The sequence below is a fragment of the Helianthus annuus genome, chromosome 7 (genome assembly GCF_002127325.2).
Source record: "Helianthus annuus cultivar XRQ/B chromosome 7, HanXRQr2.0-SUNRISE, whole genome shotgun sequence".
Classification (NCBI taxonomy): domain Eukaryota; kingdom Viridiplantae; phylum Streptophyta; class Magnoliopsida; order Asterales; family Asteraceae; genus Helianthus; species Helianthus annuus.
Window position 1 is genome coordinate 112,696,221 of NC_035439.2, and position 20,160 is coordinate 112,716,380.

At 37.2% G+C, this 20,160-nt stretch overlaps 1 protein-coding gene and 1 non-coding gene across 2 annotated transcripts; both read right to left on the minus strand.

Moving 5' to 3' along the window:
* Positions 1-258: 258 nt before the first annotated feature.
* On the minus strand, positions 259-331 carry TRNAA-AGC. Its single transcript has one exon. It is a non-coding gene; the product is annotated as a tRNA-Ala (tRNA).
* A 941-nt stretch (positions 332-1,272) lies between these two features.
* Positions 1,273-5,128, minus strand: LOC110890191 (uncharacterized protein SYNPCC7002_A1590). Its single transcript, XM_022137772.2, has 6 exons — positions 4,748-5,128; positions 3,866-4,056; positions 3,742-3,787; positions 3,222-3,304; positions 2,979-3,095; positions 1,273-1,555 (listed from the first exon to the last, which is right to left on the minus strand). Exons 1-6 carry the CDS (start codon positions 5,007-5,009, stop codon positions 1,484-1,486), a joined length of 771 nt encoding a protein of 256 aa, XP_021993464.1. The 5' UTR covers positions 5,010-5,128; the 3' UTR covers positions 1,273-1,483.
* Between the last annotated feature and the right edge of the window lie 15,032 nt (positions 5,129-20,160).

A 20,160-nucleotide genomic window follows, 5' to 3' on the forward strand; every position in this document is an offset into this window, starting at 1 on the left:
CAACTTATCGGTTCGGTTATTAAAAATCGGAAAACCGAACCGTCAGTTTTAGTTTCGGTTCGGTTTTTCGGTCCGGATTTTTCGGTTATTTTGGTTACGGTTTGGTTATTTCGATTTTCTGCTCACCCCTATATAGAATGCTGTATTTTTTTACACCTTGGGGATAATAATCAAATCCGGGGGTCCTTTAACAAAAAGAAAAATAGAGGGGTCCAAAAGCAATTATTGATAAAACTTGAAAAATCGGAAAAAAAAAATTGGAGATGCGGGGTATCGATCCCCGTACCTCTCGCATGCTAAGCGAGCGCTCTACCATCTGAGCTACATCCCCATGTTAGAGCATTCACATCCAATCCACTAAAAATATACATACATTTCACTAAAAAACAACTCCTATATCAATATATTTTCACTAAAAACAAATACTTTTTCTCTCTCCTTTTCAATATATATTACATTTTTCTCTCTCTTTCACTCACAACCACTTTTAATATATATTAAAAAATTATAGTGGGTGAACAGTGTCCCCCCAAATATACAGATGAATAGTAATATTTTCTCTCTCCTCCACTCACAACCACTTTTTATACTCTTTACATTTTAAAAACCCCACACACTACATATGATGGACTGGATGGGAATGCTCTTATGATTTACATTTATAATCATGGTATCAGCTCTGATTTTTGTTGTAACATGTAACATATAATAATAATATGTTACATGTTACATATACATAATTGATAGCAAGATTTTAAAGCCGAAATACAAACCAACCACGAGCTGGACCGAGCCAGGACAGGTTGATAGCAAGATTTTGGCTCAGCTCGAATATACATAATTGAGCGGAAACTTGAGCTCAGCCTCCGCGAGATTGGGTCGGTTTAATAAAAGAATGAAAATCAACCAATCTGTAGGTGGAAGAAACAAAGAGATCAAGAAAAACAGAATAGAAGAGTTGTTATAGACCTACAGATGTATTTGGTTCTGTTTACAAGTTAAAAAAATTGTGTTTTTTTGTAGCAAATCGGCACCGACACAATTTTAATATCAACTTGAACCAAAAACAGAATAGAAAACCTCAACAAAACCAATCGAATATCAAGGGAGATCAATTTTGGACCGACACGTTAATTATAACTCGTGGGAGACCGAGAGCATAAGAAGGGTCATGAACTCTTATTCTCTCCCATTTGGGCCTGCCTGCTGACAAAATAGACCCGGAATTATATAATTGGGCCAATAGGTAAAAGCAACTTAGCAACTAACATCAAAGAAGAATGCTAAATTATCCATACATAAGTTCTTGAAGCACAAAACAAGCAAAACATTTTGGTGTTCATATCATACAACTACAAACTGCCCAAGATGATCAAATAACCGATTTCAGCTGAAATGTAACATTTCATTTTACACAAAATACATTGATTTGAAACCATTTTGGAAGAAAGAGTAAAGCTGCAACACTGGAAGAGTGTCATCTTCATATCCCACCTGTTCCAAGAGGCTGCCTTGAGGTGTCACCAGAAGCCCAAGCTTCATAGTCTTTCACCAACTGCACATAATAAGTTGACACTTTAATTTTTCAAGAAAGCCACATGGGTTGTATTATTTAATATCACGGGTTGGTGTTTGGGGAAACAAGTTCAGGTCATAAATGTGCTGGCACGGTTGAAAATGTGTATAAACGTGTTCAACTTGGTTGTCATGTTTAACTAATCGTGTTATATAGGTTAACAGATCCACATGACCCGTTTATAACCTGTTTTATCAACAGGACGTAATTTTATAGTTTCATAAATAATTCAATATATGTGTTGGTAAATCAGAGTTTAAACGCAGCAAAAAACACACGAGATTTGTGAGAACAACTCACGACTCTTTTAATATTAATCAAACGAAACACTGAACCAAGAATTACAATATTCCTACACCTATATTTATACTAAAACTATCCTTGCTAAACAAGTTAACCCAATTAAACTCAAACTCTAAAACCAATTATCCTAAACCAATACTAACTCTAATACTTAATATATCAATTAATAAAATAACTAGATAACTATTTGAATTCAAACTACTAATTATCTCTAACTATTTAAATAATATTTCATATATCAAGATTAATTCTTCAATATGGACTATAATTCTTGGTAACTTATGTTTTTTCGTGTTAATTATGTCTTATTATTTCTTAAAACGTGCTTAGTGAGTTGCGTCATTCGTGTTATTTAATTGTTTAAACTTAATCGTGTTAAACGTGTCTTCTCATGTAAGTTGTAACACGTGTCTTCTCATGTAAGTTGTAACCCACTTATTAAACATGTCCATCTTAGTATTTAAGTAAAGTACACGGATGGTCTCTGTGGTTTACCAAAATTTTGGATTTATGGTCCCTAGTTTTCCAAAAGTACATAGATGGTCCCTGTGGTTTGCACTTTGTAACGAATTTACAAAGTTCAAACCACATATTGTAACCAAACAATACTCAATAATAATTCATTCCATTCACATATTGTAACCAAACAAGACATGGAATGGTAATGATCCATTGCATTCCCCAGTCCATTCCATTACCTCGTCCATTCCATTTCTTCGTCCATTCCATTAGCATGGCCAAGTTAGGGACTAATGCGTTACAAAGTTCAAACCACAGGGACCATCCATGTACTTTTAGAAAAAGTTTGGGACTAAATACGTTACAAAGTGCACACCACAGGGACCATCTATGTACTTTTGGAAAACTAGGAACCAAATCCAAAATTTTGGTAAACCAAAGGGACCATATATGTACTTTACTCGTAAGAAAATGACACATAATTAAATGTGTGTTGTTGGGGTCCACTACTCATGTTAATCGTGTCGTGTCAACGTTTAACACAACACGTCAACACGATTGCCAACTCCAGTCATATGGAAAGAATTCTTCCAGCACTAAAAAATCAAAAGAAAACTAAAGAACACAAAGTATCGCATGCCTGTGCCATAAACCGGGGAAGCATAATCTTCAGTATCTGCTCAAGGACCCGAGTCCCACTTGATTCAATGGTACGAACTGGGATTGCCCGAAAAGGAAATGGTATATCAATGCTAACCTGAACAAAGAACTTCCATAATGAATATACAAATAAAGAAGCATGTTGATTTTTCAGTTAATGAATAAATCTAAGATTTTAAAAAAAATATAATTTATTTGAACTTTTCGGAAACATGGCGATCACCTCAATAACAGTGTCTGACATGAGTTCTTGCATAGATGAACTGCTTTGGTTGCTATCACATGATATTCTATTCACCATAGAAGCTGCATGCCCATACCAAACCAGTGTCAATGGAGTCCTGAAAAGCATTATGTAATATAACTTAATTTCAGTTTTCCAAAATTTGGCTCTATTATCAAAATAAAATTTACCCTATAAATGTAACAGTTTCTGCATTGAATATTATATATCAAACTTTTTTGAGTGTTCTCTTATATTTGTGGTTCTACCGTGCGTCAATACAACACTGCTACGCAATTTCAAATGTCCAGATTTTCTGCACTTGTAAACCAGCTGTTCTATTTGTTGAGTTTGGTTATATGACACTACATGTGGTTGGCATATTTATCTCAAATCTAAAGAAATCATAGTAAAAGAAAGTAAAAACTGTAATTTCCTTTTGATCTCATAACTCATATAATCATATATTCCCAGAGTAATGATAAAAGCAAAGAAGACAAGAAGCTAATGAATTACTTACCTTCAAATTTATCATTTTGTGCAACCACAATTGGGGATCCCTCAAGCTGCAATTAGTCAAAACTTTTAAGATTAATGACACCACAAAACTCTGATGAAGATGCAATTTTGAAGACTTTAATTACCTTACACGACAAGAGGTTAATCGAACAGCCATTAAGTTGCTCCTCAACTCGAACCAACAAAACAGGACAAACCTCAAAAGCAAAGAACTTGAATTTGTACACGTAACACCTGAAAGTATTGTCATCAATCCTCTCTATCCTCTGAGCATCAAGAACAGAGTATTGGCTTGCAGGAAGACTCATATACTCCACTGTCATAAAACAACATAAAATCGAAACCAAATCAGACAATTTAATTCACAAACTAATTATAGTTTCCCCAATTTAGGTTCATAATTCATTACAATTATAATATAATGTAATAACATGTTTGTCAAAATCCAAAAACTAAAAACAACACTCGGTTTACAACTAGCTAGAACCTCGGTTTAAAAAATCGCGCATCAGGATCGCATAATGCGCACGCCACATGATGCAGCGATGCGCGCATCTGGATCACACAACGCGATATGGTCTGACACGTGTCACACAATGCCTTATGCAATTGACCAGTATTTGAAAAAAACCGGACCTTAACCGCACTAGGTCCGAGTTTTTCAAATCTGATCTTTTTCAAATCTGATCATCAATTGAGCTAATATGTCTAGAGATGACGAAAATATCTTATATTATAATATTTAAAAGTTAACAAGTAAAACTAACTATATATATATATATATATATATATATATATATATATATATATATATATATATATATATATATATATATATATATATATGCCTTACTCGCGCATCGGCTTTTGAGATCAAAACGCATCAGATCATACACGCTTTTTAAAACAAATAACATACACAAACATGTAACCTAAAAACCTAAACCTAATGCATAAATCCGAAACGAATCAAAACAAAAACAAACAAAAAACGTAAAAATCATTACGTAGAGGCCGTTCGAGAGGACGAACAGAAACGGATTCCGTTCTGCGAGCAACGAATCGAGCTTTTGGCGCCGAATTTGAATCAACTGAAACTGAAAGAGGCGGTTTCGGTAAATCATCTGAACTTGAAGAATCTGATGATGACGTCAGCGCAAACATTGCGTTACGAGGATTAACTGGAAGTGAAATTGTAGGTTTTTTGATGAACTGAGTTGAAATTGGAGAAGAAGATGAATAATAACAGAAACTGGAGCTTAATGCCATTGTTGAGGAGATCAAAACTGTTGTTTATCTGATTGAAGAAGTGAAGTGTGTGTAAATGAGATAGATGTGGTTTAGGATAAGCTTATTGGTGCGAGGTTACATCTGGGCTCATTTTAGCTTGGATCTATAATAGTATGCTAATTTGTCCCGAGTGCTAAATGGCGCGCCTTTAGCGGCCAAACCGACAAGATTCGTTTTGGAACGGATGACTTTATAAATTATAATAAACTAGGTTAGAAACCCTTGTATTATACGGGATTAAATTAATAAAATATTAAATTATTAAATAAGCAAAAAAATAATAAAAACATTGAAAAGGAAGTACAAAAGAAAAGAAATATTCACAAATTAAATATTATAAAGAAAAATAATAAATAGTTAAGAAACTTTGTCGTCAACTGACTCGACGGGGAATTCGTTCTTTTACTCATTGCCAACCAGTTACTCCTCTGCCTTGGCATAAATAGGCTAAATGGTTGTTTGTTTAGCTCTTAATGGGCTCTTAATGGTTTAGACCTCTTACCTCTTACTGGTTCATAACTTAATGGTTCAGACTGTTTGTTTTGTGAATAGATGTCTGAATGGTTAAGCATTATACATAGTCTGAATGGTTAAGACCACTAATTTGAATTGGTCTGATATTTGCCTCTGAACGGTTAAACATTATACTGACTTTTAATGGTTCAGACCTCTTACTAATTCAGCACTTAACCATTCAGAAGTTGCCAAACAACCCTTAACTTTCCTTAAGACTGCTTCTGGAACATCTCTATCCTTCTATGGATACTGTCGACATTACTTGTTATGAGGCGAGGATTGCCACCAGATGACTTCACTTGAGACATAACTTCTTCCGATAACTAAATTTCAAGTCTTAGCTACCCGAAATAAAATAAAATAAAATAAGGTATAAAATTTTATTTAGTTACTATCAATACTTCTTATTTTAGAATAGTTACTTTAATTTTCGAGCTCTAAATATATATGTTAAACTAACCAATATTTTTTTGTTAGATTAGGTATCCTAAACCTTCCTACAAAATCAACTTTTACCTTAAACATTTTAATTTATAAGTTATAATGATATTTTTTTATTCAAACCTTACCAAAGATAGATTTTACGAAAGTGTTATATTAGATTTATAATGATGATTATATCTTTAAATTACTTTACAATTTAAACATGATTATCTGTTGTTTTAAAAAAACCGTAAATAAACAATTTTTTATTATTGATTTCGTTCGTACAATACACAAGATTATAGCCTATTATTTAAGAAAATGGGAAAAAAAACTAAGAACCTAATTATGTATACAGTTTCTTAAATTAAATTAAACAAACAATAAATAAAAATCTAAAATTAATTATGTCATGTGTCTTATGAAATCTTTTAATATTAATTAAATTTAATATTTTATATTAAAAAAACGTCAGATATTTTGTTGAAAAAAAAGTATATAGGCGACTTTAATATATTGAATTGAATATTTTATACTCAATGTGAAGGATAAGGTTTATGATTTAAAGTTAAGTTTATGCCAATAATTTAGGGTTGATAAGATTTATATTAATTTAATTGGTATTTAATAATTTAAATTAAATAATAATTATTTATAATTAAGGATGGTCTAGAATAATGACAAGTGTCCCAAAGTTGGTTTCTTTTATTATAGAGTATAGATTTTATTGTTTTTAAATTGCTATAATATGTAAATTTTTTATTGTGATCTTTGTGATATATTATACTAGGTTAGAACATCGTGTAAACACGAGTTAAATAAATATAATTTTATATATTAAATAATAAAAAGTTATATTTTAATGAACACCGTATATTGTACGGGTTAAATAAATGTAATTTTATATATCAAATAATAAAAAATAGTTACATCTTTAAAAACCATGTATATTACACAGATTAAATAAATGTAATTTTGTATACTAAATACTAAAAACGTCGTATCTTTAAAAAACCCGTGTATAATTGAGTTGAATAAATCTACCAAATAATAAAAATATTACATCCTTAAAAACCTCGTATGTTACACGTGTTGAATAGATCAAAAAAAGAGTTATATCTTTAAAAACTATGTGTATTACACATATTAAATAAATGTAATTTTGTATATTAAATACTAAAAAAAATCGTATCTTTAAAAAACTCGTGTATAGTCGGGTTGAAAAATCTACCAAATAATAAAAAAAATTGTATCCTTAGAAACCCCGTGTATTACACGTGTTGAATAAATCTAATTTTACATAGCAAATGATAAAAAGTTATATATTTAAAAACTTCGTGTGTTGCACGTGTTATATAAATGTAACTTTGTGTAGTAAATAATAAAAAAAGTTATATTTTTAAAAACCCGCGTTTTACACGAGTTGATTAAATATAATTCTGTATACCGATTAATAAAAAAGCTATATTTTTAATAAATTAGGATAACATTTAGGAAAATTGGAAAATAATAATCTCATCTTTCTGAAATTGGCCGATAATAATCCCAAGTCAGTTATTAGCCAATAATAATCCGACCTCGTCCAATTTTTTTGTAAAATAGTCCGCCGTTATGTAACACCCCGAAAATATAAAACTTTATATTAGAATTATATAAAGTATAAATAAATGAGAATTCACCAACTAGAAATTTTAACCTAGTTGGTTAATAGTTTAGAAATAACCTATAGTAGAAATTAAAAGCCACTAAATTAAATGTTGTTCAAAATGGAGGGACTTAAGTTGCCAAAGTTTAAAACTTGTGTTACTAAATTAGTAAAACAAAACCAAACACCCCATTTGGAGGTGTTGGTCGACCAGGAGCAAGAAAAGGGGCGATCCCCACTTCTCAAACCCTAAATTCTGCTTAAACTCTCAATTGAAGGAGCAAATCTGGTCCAAACGAAAATCCAAGCTTAGAATCGTGATCCTCATCGCAAGAGGATTATAAGGTATGTGAAATTTAATGAAAACTCTTAGCTTGGAATTCTCATAAATTGGGGAAAATCTGAGATTCTAGTTGCATGTTCGTCTTATGATGATTTAGGCATAACTATGGTGTTTAGAGACAAACCCTAGACAAATAGAGGCTGAAATCATGTAGAATTTTGATGGAAACTATGATCACCATTATAGGTGATTAATGGGTTATGTGAATTGGAATGAACACTAGGAAATAGATTGTTAATCTAGTGTAATTTGGTAATTTTGAGATGATTTCAGCTGTTATGGGTGAAATTCTGAGCCTATATCCTGGAAAATATCTTGATATATATCTTGTTTATTGTATCTGTTTACATCCGGGATGCTGACTCAGGATATTGGTAACATCCTGAATGGTATCCTCAGGATCACTAACGGATTAAATGCAGGTACGTGGGTTAGAAGCTAGCAACGTTCATGAAGACCTTTTCTACTAAAGACTCGGTCCAAGTCGTTCACAAGAAGCCGTTGAAGCCGCATTACTCGGTCTACAACGTTCACATTGGAATATTCGGAGCATCCCATGTTTATAGGAATTTTAGTTTGTAATTCGTTACTATAAATAGTGGGTATATCAGATCAACTAGGACATCACAATCACACTCTCTACACTCTCAACACTTGCTCTCTCGCAACTTTCACAAAATTCATTGTAACACTTAGCGATCTGATCTATATCCTGCACTGTATCCTGAAGTTTAAAGCAATAAGAAGAACTAGGCAGCTGCGATTGTCAGCTCCCGAGGTTTTATGCCGGCGATCTAGATTGATCAAGGGCTTTCCTCGTACATCTCGTGTCATTTACTTTACTTTATTGCTCATTGTTTGATCGTAGATACAGCTCAATATCCTGAGCCGTATCCTGAACACTGTTTTTCCAAAGAACCTAACAAGCATATTTTCAACACACTTTTTAGCACACTACCTCACTCAACTAATTTGGTCACTTAATTGCTTCGGTAATTTTTGACCAAAACAATTTGGCGCCCACCGTGGGGCAAGTGGTGCTCTCTTTACTAAAAATCTTTGTGAAATCGTTAATCGGTTTTCTGTTTTCAAAACTTTTTGCCACATTGTTTACAATGGCCTCAAGATCAAACATGAGCTCTTCTACTGTGTCTGCTACAACTTCTGCAACAGTTGGTTCGGTGCTTCCACCGCCTCCTCCAAGGATGCCAGCCTCTACACAATCTCAAGATGTTATCCCTACTCGGAGTGTTCAGGGATCTACTCCTGTTTTAGCTTCTAACGATGAAATTCTAACCTTGTTTGGAAGTGTGCAGGAACAAATGAGGCAGCAACAGGAAACAAACCAAATGCTTTTAAGGGAAATACAACTCCTGAAGTCTGGCTCGAGCAGATCTGCTGAGGATAATGTCACTCCATTACATCCCAGAGTGTTGAATTTTAGTTCAGCTGTGTATGCTGAGGATAACAGGGGGAATATCGTGCCCAGCCTTCCTCAGAATCATACTCCTGAAATACCCTCCTCGGTCAGGATATCGACTGTGAGGAGCTCAGGATATGCTTCAGGATATGGGCAAAATCCTCTAACGGGTAACATATCAAATAATAATAATGCTATTACCGCTAACAGTGTTGGATCTTTGCAGGATACAACTGTAGCGTCAGAATTATCCAGGGAACTTCAGAAATTAAAGGATATGATATCCAGTGTACCTGGGGTGGTGCAGCCAATTCCTGAAGTGTCCCAGGATAGCCACAGGGTATCTCGGTTCGTGCATCCTATATGTGATGCTGAAATCCCAAAAAGATTTCAGACTCCGAACATGAAACTCTACGACGGAACCACGGATCCTGAAGAGCATATTGCCCAGTATAGGGAAAGGATGGAGATCAACCCTATCCCTCCAGATCTCAAGGAAGCCTGCTTGTGCAAGGGTTTTGGTTCAACCTTGACAGGATCGGCTTTGAAATGGCACCTAAATGTTCCTCCACATTCGATTACATCTTTTGCTCACTTAGTAAATTTATTTAATAGTCAATTTTCTTGTAGTAGAAGCTTTGAAAAATTAACAAGTGATCTCTACAGGATAACACAAGGACCTCAGGAATCCCTTAGGGATTATGTGAACAAGTTCAGCCGGGAATCGCTAGACATTCCTCATCTTGATGTTGCAACGGCTGTGCAAGCTTTCAAGATGGGGCTGCAAAAGGATTCTCAATTCTATCAAGACCTTGTAATGAACCCATGCAGGAACCTGGATGAAGCCCGGAACAGGGCTCTAAGATATATTCGGTTAGAGGATGACAGAAAAATGCAAGAAAAGATGAATGCATCCTCAACATATGAATCGACTAACAGGAAATCAGAATCCTCATATAGACCATATCGCTCTAAGCCATATGGCAGAAATGATAACAAGAGAGTGAATGCTGTTGAAGACGAGGATCCTGAAGAATATCCTGAATTATCTGAATATTGTTTTTCTGTTAATATACCTGAACTAATGTATGCTATACAGGGTTTGGGAGATAAAGCCAGGTGGCCTCGGAAGAATCAACAAAAAGCAGATTGGAAAGACAAGTCAAAATGGTGTGCTTTCCATGAAGATTTTGGACATATGACTGAGGTCTGCATCGCTCTGAGGAAAAAAATCAGTTACCTTCTAAGCAAGGGATATTTGAAAGATCTCTTAGGGAAGAAGAAGAATAAGGGTCAGGATACTGAGAAGGATCCTGAGCGAGCGGCATCACCTCCCGCCGATGCCAAGATAATCAACTTCATTTCAGGAGGATCCGACATTTGCGGAACTTCGTATTCAGCGTCCAAGAGACATGCGAAGGAAGCTAAGGCCGAGAGGGGAGACAAACCTATCAGGATGACTACGCTCACAACTGACAAAGTGATCACTTTTGATGCAGATGATAGGGATACTGTCCAGGATCCTCACCATGATGCTCTGGTAATAACATTATATGTGGCTAACCACTTTGTACGCAGGATATTGGTTGATAATGGCAGCTCCGTCAACATAATACAACTGGAGACTCTGAAGAGGATGAATGTGTCCCCGATGGATATCACTTCGAAGTCTACTGTGCTCGTTGGTTTCAGTGGAGAAGCTAGGAACACAGTGGGAGAGATAAGGCTGCCAGTATATGTTGAAGGAGTCAACAAGATGCAACGTTTTTGTGTGATGGATTCTCTATCATGCTATAACATCATCCTAGGAAGACCTTGGATCCACGATATGAAGGCCGTTCCATCAACGTATCACCAATGCATCAAGATCCCTACCCCTTGGGGGGTTGTCAAGATCGACAGTGATCAGCAGGAGGCGAAAGAATGCTACTCATCCTCGATGAAATCCTCAACCGAACCTAGTGCAGCATAGCAATTAAAGACGCGGGCCCAGGATATCGTGGAGGATACGGAGCAGGATGTGAAGAAAATTATCCTGGACCAGGATAATCCCGATATTTCGGTGCTCGTGGGAACCAATATCCCTCAGGATATTGAAGAACAATTAATTAACTTTTTGAAATGCAGGATGTCAACGTTTGCATGGAAGCATGAAGATATGACAGGTATATCTAAAGACATTATTACTCACAAGCTTGGAATTGATAGGTCATTCAAGCCTATACAACAAAAGAGAAGAAAATTCGCCCCTGAGCGGAATACAATTATCCAAGAGGAAGTTGAGAGATTATTGAAGTCCAGGATGATCAGAGAAGTTAAGTTCCCGAGGTGGCTAGCAAACGTGGTTGTGGTACAGAAGAAAAATGGGAAATGGAGAGTTTGTGTAGACTACACAGACTTGAACAAAGCTTGTCCTAAAGACCCATTTCCTCTCCCCCACATTGATGCAATGGTAGATGCCACTGCCGGGCATGAAATGCTGACCTTCATGGACGCATCCTCAGGATTTCAACAGATCCAAATGGAGCCTTCTGACCAGGAGGATACTGCCTTTATGACACCAACAGGTATTTATTGTTATACAGCTATGCCTTTTGGTTTGAAAAATGCAGGTGCAACATACCAAAGATTGGTAAACATGATGTTCAAAGACAAACTGGGGGACACCATGGAGGTGTACATTGACGATATGGTGGTAAAATCAAAGAAAGCTCAGGATCACCTCCAGGATATTAAGGAAGCATTTGATATCCTGGACAAGTATAACATGAAGCTGAACCCTGCTAAGTGCCATTTTGGAGTGGGGGCAGGAAAATTTCTAGGATATATGGTAACCAAAAGAGGAATAGAAGCAAGCCCAGAGCAGATCAAAGCTATCCTGGATATAAAATCACCCTCAAATATGAAGGACGTACAAAGATTGACAGGCCGAGTAGCAGCTTTAAACAGGTTTATCTCAAGATCCTCAGAAAAATGCAAAGACTTTTATGATATCCTGAAGAAGAACAAGAAATTTGAATGGGGTGAGAAGCATGAAGCAGCCCTGCAGGATTTGAAGCAGTATCTCTCAACCGCACCTCTATTGATGAAGCCTGAGGATGGTGAACCATTATCCTTGTATCTGGCAGTATCAGGGAATGCAGTAAGTGCAGTACTTGTAAAGGATCACGAAGGTCAGCAGTATCCTATTTATTATGTTAGCAAAAGTTTGTTAAACGCTGAAACTAGATATTCTCACCTAGAAAAATTAATACTGGCTCTAGTAATGGCATCAACAAAGCTTAGACATTATTTTGAAACACATAGGATTCATGTTAAAACTAATTATCCTGTTAAAAATGTGCTTAGGAAACCAGAAATGTCAGGTAGAATGGCTAAGTGGTCAGTAAAATTAAGTGCCTATGATTTAGTATATGAACCTAGAAATGCCATAAAGTCTCAGGCTTTAGCTGACTTTGTGGCTGATTTTAGTAGTGACATTCAGGATGAGGTAGACCTAGAAGTTCAACAATTTGGAGAATCCTCAGGATCCTGGACATTATATACCGATGGTGCATCTAATGTAAGAGGAGTAGGATTAGGAATACTACTAAAATCGCCACAGGGGGACATAATGCCCCAGGCTGTTAGATGTGAATTCCCTGCTACTAATAATGAGGCAGAATATGAAGCTTTAATTGCAGGATTAGAATTGGCTAAGAGTATGAATATCAAGAATTTGCAAGTATATGTTGATTCTTTGTTAATTACTAATCATTTTTAATGGATCCTATGCAGTCAAGGGTGAGAAACTAATGGAATACCTCGGTATTCTTAAAAAATTAGCAGGATATTTCGATGTTTTTACGCTTGAACAGGTACCAAGAGAGGATAACGCTAAAGCAGATGCATTGGCAAATTTGGGATCATCAATCAGGATACCGGAAGGAATCCCAATACCGATATTACATATCCTGTATCCTGCAACGGATCCTCAGCATAAGGAAGTAGCAAGTATTCAAGATCCTGAAGTGGTGTATCCTGAAGAGGATCCTAAATCCTGGACAACTCCGATTATGAGATATCTCAAGGAAGGACATATCCCCGAATATGAAAATCCTAAGGCATTTAGGATGAAGGTATCACGATTCACTATCATAAATAATATTCTATATAAAAAATCTCTTGCAGGGCCATACTTGAGATGCTTAGAGGATCCTGAAGCCAAAGAAGTACTTCAGGATATACATGAAGGGGATTGTGGTAACCATACCGGGGGCAGGTCATTATTTTCAAAAGTGTTGAGGACAGGATATTATTGGCCAACAATGAGAAAAGATGCTGCAGAATATGCTCGAAGATGTGATGCATGTCAGAGGCATAGTAACATATTGCATCAGCCAGCTGAACCACTATATCCTGTAGCATCCCCTTGGCCGTTCATGAAATGGGGGATGGATATAGTAGGGAAATTACCGAAAGCTCCGGGAGGAAAAGTCTTTATGCTGGCAATGACGGATTATTTCTCTAAGTGGGTTGAAGCTGGAGCATTTGTGCAAGTTAGGGACCAAGAAGTAGTTTCCTTCATCAAGAGGAATATCCTGACCAGGTTTGGAGTACCAGCTGAAATAATTTGTGATAATGGGTCCCAGTTTATAAGCAAAAGGACTACTGACTTTTGCAAGAGTTGGGGAATCAAGATGATAACGTCTACTCCGGTGCATCCTCAAGCGAATGGGCAAGCTGAGTCTTCAAACAAGATAATAGTGAACAACTTAAAGAAGAGACTTGGAGCCAAAAAAGGGAGATGGGCAGAGGAATTACCCTTTGTGTTATGGGCTGACAGGACAACGGTAAAAAATGCAACCGGCCAAACCCCATTCTCCTTAGTATTCGGAGCAGAAGCAGTAATTCCAACGGAAATGGTGATACCTACTGCAAGATCTATCCTACAGAATCCTGAACAGAATCCTGAAGCCTTATGTCAAGATTTAGATACCATAGACGAAAGAAGAGACGCAGCAAGGCTAAGGATGGCAGCATATCAACAAAGAATATCCAGAGCATACAACAAGAATATAAGGACTAGGAGATTTCAAGTGGGTGACTGGGTGCTAAGGAAGGCTTTTCAGAATACTACTAATCCTGCCGATGGCAAGTTAGCTCCAAAATGGGAAGGACCATACGAAGTTGAATCAGAAGCAGGGAAAGGAGCATATAGACTCAAGAATATGGAAGGGGATATGCTACCAAGGTCTTGGAATGCTGTACACTTAAAGCTCTATTTCAAGTAAGAATAGAATTTAATTCCTATCTCAGAATGGTATGTATCCTATCTTTTTTAAATATATATGTTTATTATCTTGAACCCAATACTGACTTAGGCATCGGAGGGGTGTTAGCCAAGCTAACACCCACCTTAGTTTATAATTGTTTTGCAGAATATGCTCCAGGATATAGCTCCAGGATGTGTACTCAGGATAACTCAGAAGATTAGAGGATTGGCCCCCTCTCTCACATTTAAGGGATACTGATCCCTTCACAGGTTTAAAGGTATTCACCTTTCTCCCGAATTGGGTTTAAACACCCCGCCTGGAGCGCAAGTTATTCAGGGATAGTTCAAGGTGGCGGGACCAGTCCATGTAAAAGTGGCTGACAATTTCGTTACTATTGGCTATATCCTGAATTCTAAAGGTATATGAGGATTGATCACCCTCTCTCACGAAAGGGTATTTTCATACTCTCTAAGGTTTAAAGGTTTTCACCTTTCTAAGTCTTGGAGTTTATACACTCCCGCCTGTAGCGCATGAAACTCAGGGTTTATCCCCAGTATACTAAGGGTTCGTCTCAGGATATCAAGGGTTTTACCCTGAGGAATGTGGAATTCATTCGAGTCAAGAATATGAATACATTTGTGTTTCTATGTTAAGTACAGGGGACATACGTCATACTATTCTAAAGATGGATTCGAGTTTATAAGTGTGCACTGGGGACAAGCCTATAATGAGGAATTGAAATTGATTCACTAAGAATCTCTGGTATGATCTCTCCTTTTTATTTAGACAATTAATAGGTTGTATTTTGATATCTTTATCAGTATATCTTTTAGGATATCTACCAGGATATATCTGTAATATGTTCCCAAAAATGTTTGAACAAAACAATTTTCACAAGAGAAATTTATAACAATAATAATAAAGTCTAAGGAAGAGTTATATTATTAACATACCAAAAGATGTGCTCTTAGTTTCACCTAATAACAAGGCCCATCCACTAAGAGCACTAATAGTTCATCACCATATTTACCCAACAGTTGAAGGCTTCATCTCAAACCGAGACCCATCCACCTCCAACTGTTGTATTGTTCAAAATAAACCATACTAACTGATGACCAAGGGCTTCGTCCTGAAACTCACGATCCCTCCACCTTTGGCCATCATATTGTCTACGTGCAGGAAATTAAAATTGTTTAACAGACAAGAAAAGTAAATTGTTCAACACATCAACCGTCAAACCTAAAAAAAAAAGTGGGCTCCGGCCTAGGCATCAATATCCATCATCGCCCACTCAGCTGCCCTCACACAACGGCATCCTCTCCTGCTTTCCCCGGCTTCTCAGCACCAGCATCCGCTCCAGCATCCTTCTTGTCTCCAGCCTGATCCGCCACCTCTGCTGACTTGGAAGATTCACCGGCTTCAGTTGGGAGTGGCACAGCCTTGCCTCCGAGCTCCTTCAGCTTGGCTACCCAGGATTCAATTGGCCAGGATGGACAAACAAGACCTGTCTCCTTGGCCTCATAGGCCATCTTGATGCGTGCTTGTAGCAGGGAGACAATAGCGGAAGTCTTGATTCCTTCCCGGAAATTGATCATGGCCTGATCGTGATCCATTTGCATGGTGGCCAATTTGAGCTCAGCATCCTGGGTGACCTTTTTCAGCTTATCCTCATAGTGCCGGCTCTTTGCCTCGGCGATGGCACCTTGGTCGGCAACAGTGGTTTCGAGCTGCTAATCCTGGCTTCATGAAGGGCGACAGTACCACATGCATCGTTGTACAAGTGGAGCAAATGCTGGAGGCCCTGTGCATCAATAACAGGTACGAGTTAGAATCTATATATCTATAATGACCAAGATATCCTACCAGGATATCCTGTTAGGATATCCAGGCAGGATATGTGTGCAGGATATATATGCAGGGTATGCGTCAGGATATTACCTTGTTAAGGAAGGATGTCATCGGCTCTAAGGAATCGGTAAAGCTGAGATCGTCATAGGAGAACCCTCCTGAGCTTGGAGCACTGACCTCAAGGCCCTTCCTCTTTTTCGCTGTGGTAGCACGAGTCCTTGGGTTGGCCTTGGGAGCTGGGAGTGGCTTGGAGCTGGTGGCAGTAGGAGCCTCCTTCTTGACTAAGGTTGGAGTTGGATAGCTGTCGAGTTCGTCAAGGTCTAGATAGACTGGGACTTTGCTGGAATCTGCACACAGGGGGTAAAATTCTAAACCTTTCCTAAAGATATCAAATAAAAAACATGTGTCTACAGGATATCTTGCAGGATCCTTACCAGACATGGTTGCGCTTGAAAGAGGGCTTGGAGTTGCTGGAGATGGGTTGAAACTTCTCTCTGCTTCCGGAAGGAGCCTGACAGCGTCTATTCTTTTCTGAGAATCTGCAAGGGGAGGTGCTAGCTTCCTAAAATCAGCTGTACAAGAAAACGACAAAGTCAGTTCAGGATATAAAGCAGGATAACAAGCAGGATCATCTTTAAACCCTAAATCCTACCCTTCTTCAACCAATGCACCGGATAATCCGCTCCACCAGGGATTGAATCTCTTTTTACGAAAAAGAATTTGGATTTCTATTCCTCTTCATTCCTGGTGGCTCGGAGGATTAGTGGGTCACTGGAAGTAGAATAGAACAAGAATCGACAAGAACCATGGCACCTAAGTTGGTAAGCTAATGGGAGATCATGAACAGAGAGATCAGGGATGTGGTTGTTCTTGATTTGATCAAGAACGGACAAGACTCGCCAAAGCATTGGCATCGTTTGACTAAAACAGATTTTTGTGACGTCAAAGAACTCGGTGATAAATTCAGAAAAAGGAAATTGTAGCCCTAGAGTAAAGGGGAAAGCATTGAAACACAACCACTCGTCGGAAACCATGTCTGATCGGATTTCCCGATCAAACGGCCGGAACACTGCCCCTTTTGGGAAAATGCCGGAGGTTTTAAGGGCCGATAAGTGTGCACCATCGAAGGTGCAAATTTCCTTCTCCGGATCTTGGAGAATATTCTGGTGAATGAATGTGGGGGCGGAATCGCCGGAGCTGGATCTTGTCTGCCTTGTCATGTTGCCGGAATATTGAAGAGGGTGAGAAAGGAAGATGAAGTTGAGAGAAAGTGTTTACCTTTTTTCTCTTCGGAGATAGTTAAATGAAGATGAGGATGAAAAAGATATAGGGTGTGATGAGTAATTATAGGCCGGGTGGTTGAAAGCTATCACATCAAAGGTCTTATCTCCTCATTGCCTCGTTCTTCGGGAAAAAATATAACCGTTAGTGACCAGGATACTTAACGGTAACATTTTTTGGGGACAATTGTTATGGGTGAAATTCTGAGCCTATATCCTGGAAAATATCTTGATGTATATCTTGTTTATTGTATCTGTTTACATCCGGGATGCTGACTCAGGATATTGGTAACATCCTGAATGGTATCCTCAGGATCACTAACGGATTAAATGCAGGTACGTGGGTTGGAAGCTAGCAACGTTCATGAAGACCTTTTCTACTAAAGACTCGGTCCAAGTCGTTCACAAGAAGCCGTTGAAGCCGCATTACTCGGTCTACAACGTTCACATTGGAATATTCGGAGCATCCCATGTTTATAGGAATTTTAGTTTGTAATTCGTTACTATAAATAGTGGGTATATCAGATCAACTAGGACATCACAATCACACTCTCTACACTCTCAACACTTGCTCTCTCGCAACTTTCACAAAATTCATTGTAACACTTAGCGATCTGATCTATATCCTGCACTGTATCCTGAAGTTTAAAGCAATAAGAAGAACTAGGCAGCTGCGATTGTCAGCTCCCGAGGTTTTATGCCGGCGATCTAGATTGATCAAGGGCTTTCCTCGTACATCTCGTGTAATTTACTTTACTTTATTGCTCATTGTTTGATCGTAGATACAGCTCAATATCCTGAGCCGTATCCTGAACACTGTTTTTCCAAAGAACCTAACAAGCATATTTTCAACACACTTTTTAGCACACTACCTCACTCAACTAATTTGGTCACTTAATTGCTTCGGTAATTTTTGACCAAAACATCAGCAATTAGGAGCTTACAATCATGTAAAATGGTGAATTTATGTGAAATTATGGCTAAATGATAAACTAAAGATGTGATGTATAATTATGTAAAAATCTGCTCAAGAAGTGTTTGTTGAAATGCCTCTATGAAGGCTTAAAACTTAAATTCCAAGTTTAAACGCATAATCACGATGTTTAGTGTATTATGCGAATTATGATTTGAAAAGAGAGTTCTAAACATATGATAATTGAACTCAATAGGAACGGGCGCAGGAGCGTCAAGCGGACAAGCGGGTGGCGAACCACGTCAAAAAGGGCTACTTTGAAGGTATGTAAATTGTCCCGTTTCAATTAAGTAAATGTTAATGTTTATAATATGTGTAGTGAATTTTAGAATAAGGGTTGTTGAATCAAAGCGGCAAGGTCGCTATATCGAATATTTGATCTAAAATTTGGTTGGGATTAATTGGTAGTCGTCATATGGGAGGATTCCTTAGACAAACCAAACGGGTCGAATAATTATTTAAGGCATGGAAAATACTCCGTATTTCGATCGATGGGTCTTGTTATAGCTTAATAAATTAACATATTAGAATTGCGAGAAATTAGAGTATTGTATGTCTAAAAAGAGAAATCCGAGATTCAGGTTTGAGTAAAATGAACAACTCAAACAAAACATATAATTCCAGGTGCCACTGTAAATTACGGTGGTACCGTAATTTACGGTGGGTGCCAAAGCCTTACGGTGCATTTCTTCTGGTTTACGGTATGCACAAAAAATTCCCAGATCCTACCGTAACTTACGGTGACACCGTAAGTTACGGTGGAACTTAGAAATTTGTAAATTTTTCTTTTATCATACTTTGATGTCGAATCTTGCATCTATAAATTAAGTACTAATGTGAAAACTAACATTTTAGTGGTTTTGACCCTAGGTGATGATTTCGATCTTATGGATGGCGGTCGAGCGGATAACGAAGAACCGAACACTACATTTGAAAGCTTCCGCAATGTTTTAAATCTTTAGTAGTCTTATGTATGAATTGTAATTACTTGTTAAACTACTTTTGGTATGTTTTAACTTATACACTAGTCGACTAAGGTTGACGTACTTAAGAACTCCGTTAACGGATGTTATGTCACTAAAACAATATTTTGATATAATTGGTGTATTTTATTATTAAAATCAAGTGAAAAATTTAAGGGTGTTACAAGTTGGTAATCAGAGCTTAAGGTTGTCAACAAAGTGTTCGGTTCAAGCTTGATCGATCGTCCGGTAAGAATTAACTTATTATGTTAGTAGATTAGGTCTTATGTAAGGAATGAGGAACGAATTGATATGCATGGGAAGAGTGTGTTAACACACTCAAACCCGGAAAGTGCATTAAATGTGAACGGTTAAAGCAACTTAGGAACTTGGCTAAACCGAAACAAACAAAGCAATGTCATAAATGAAATGTTTAACGCTTGATGTAAACATTTCAGTTTCAAG

Excerpts from the sequence above, each read along its gene's own strand:
- LOC110890191 (XM_022137772.2), bottom strand. The coding sequence starts at position 5,009 with ATGGCATTAAGCTCCAGTTTCTGTTATTATTCATCTTCTTCTCCAATT. Across the intron at positions 3,788-3,865 it reads TTAACCTCTTGTCGTGTAAG|CTTGAGGGATCCCCAATTGT; the intron begins GTAATTAAAGTC and ends GACTAATTGCAG. Across the intron at positions 3,096-3,221 it reads TGTCAGACACTGTTATTGAG|GTTAGCATTGATATACCATT; the intron begins GTGATCGCCATG and ends TTCTTTGTTCAG.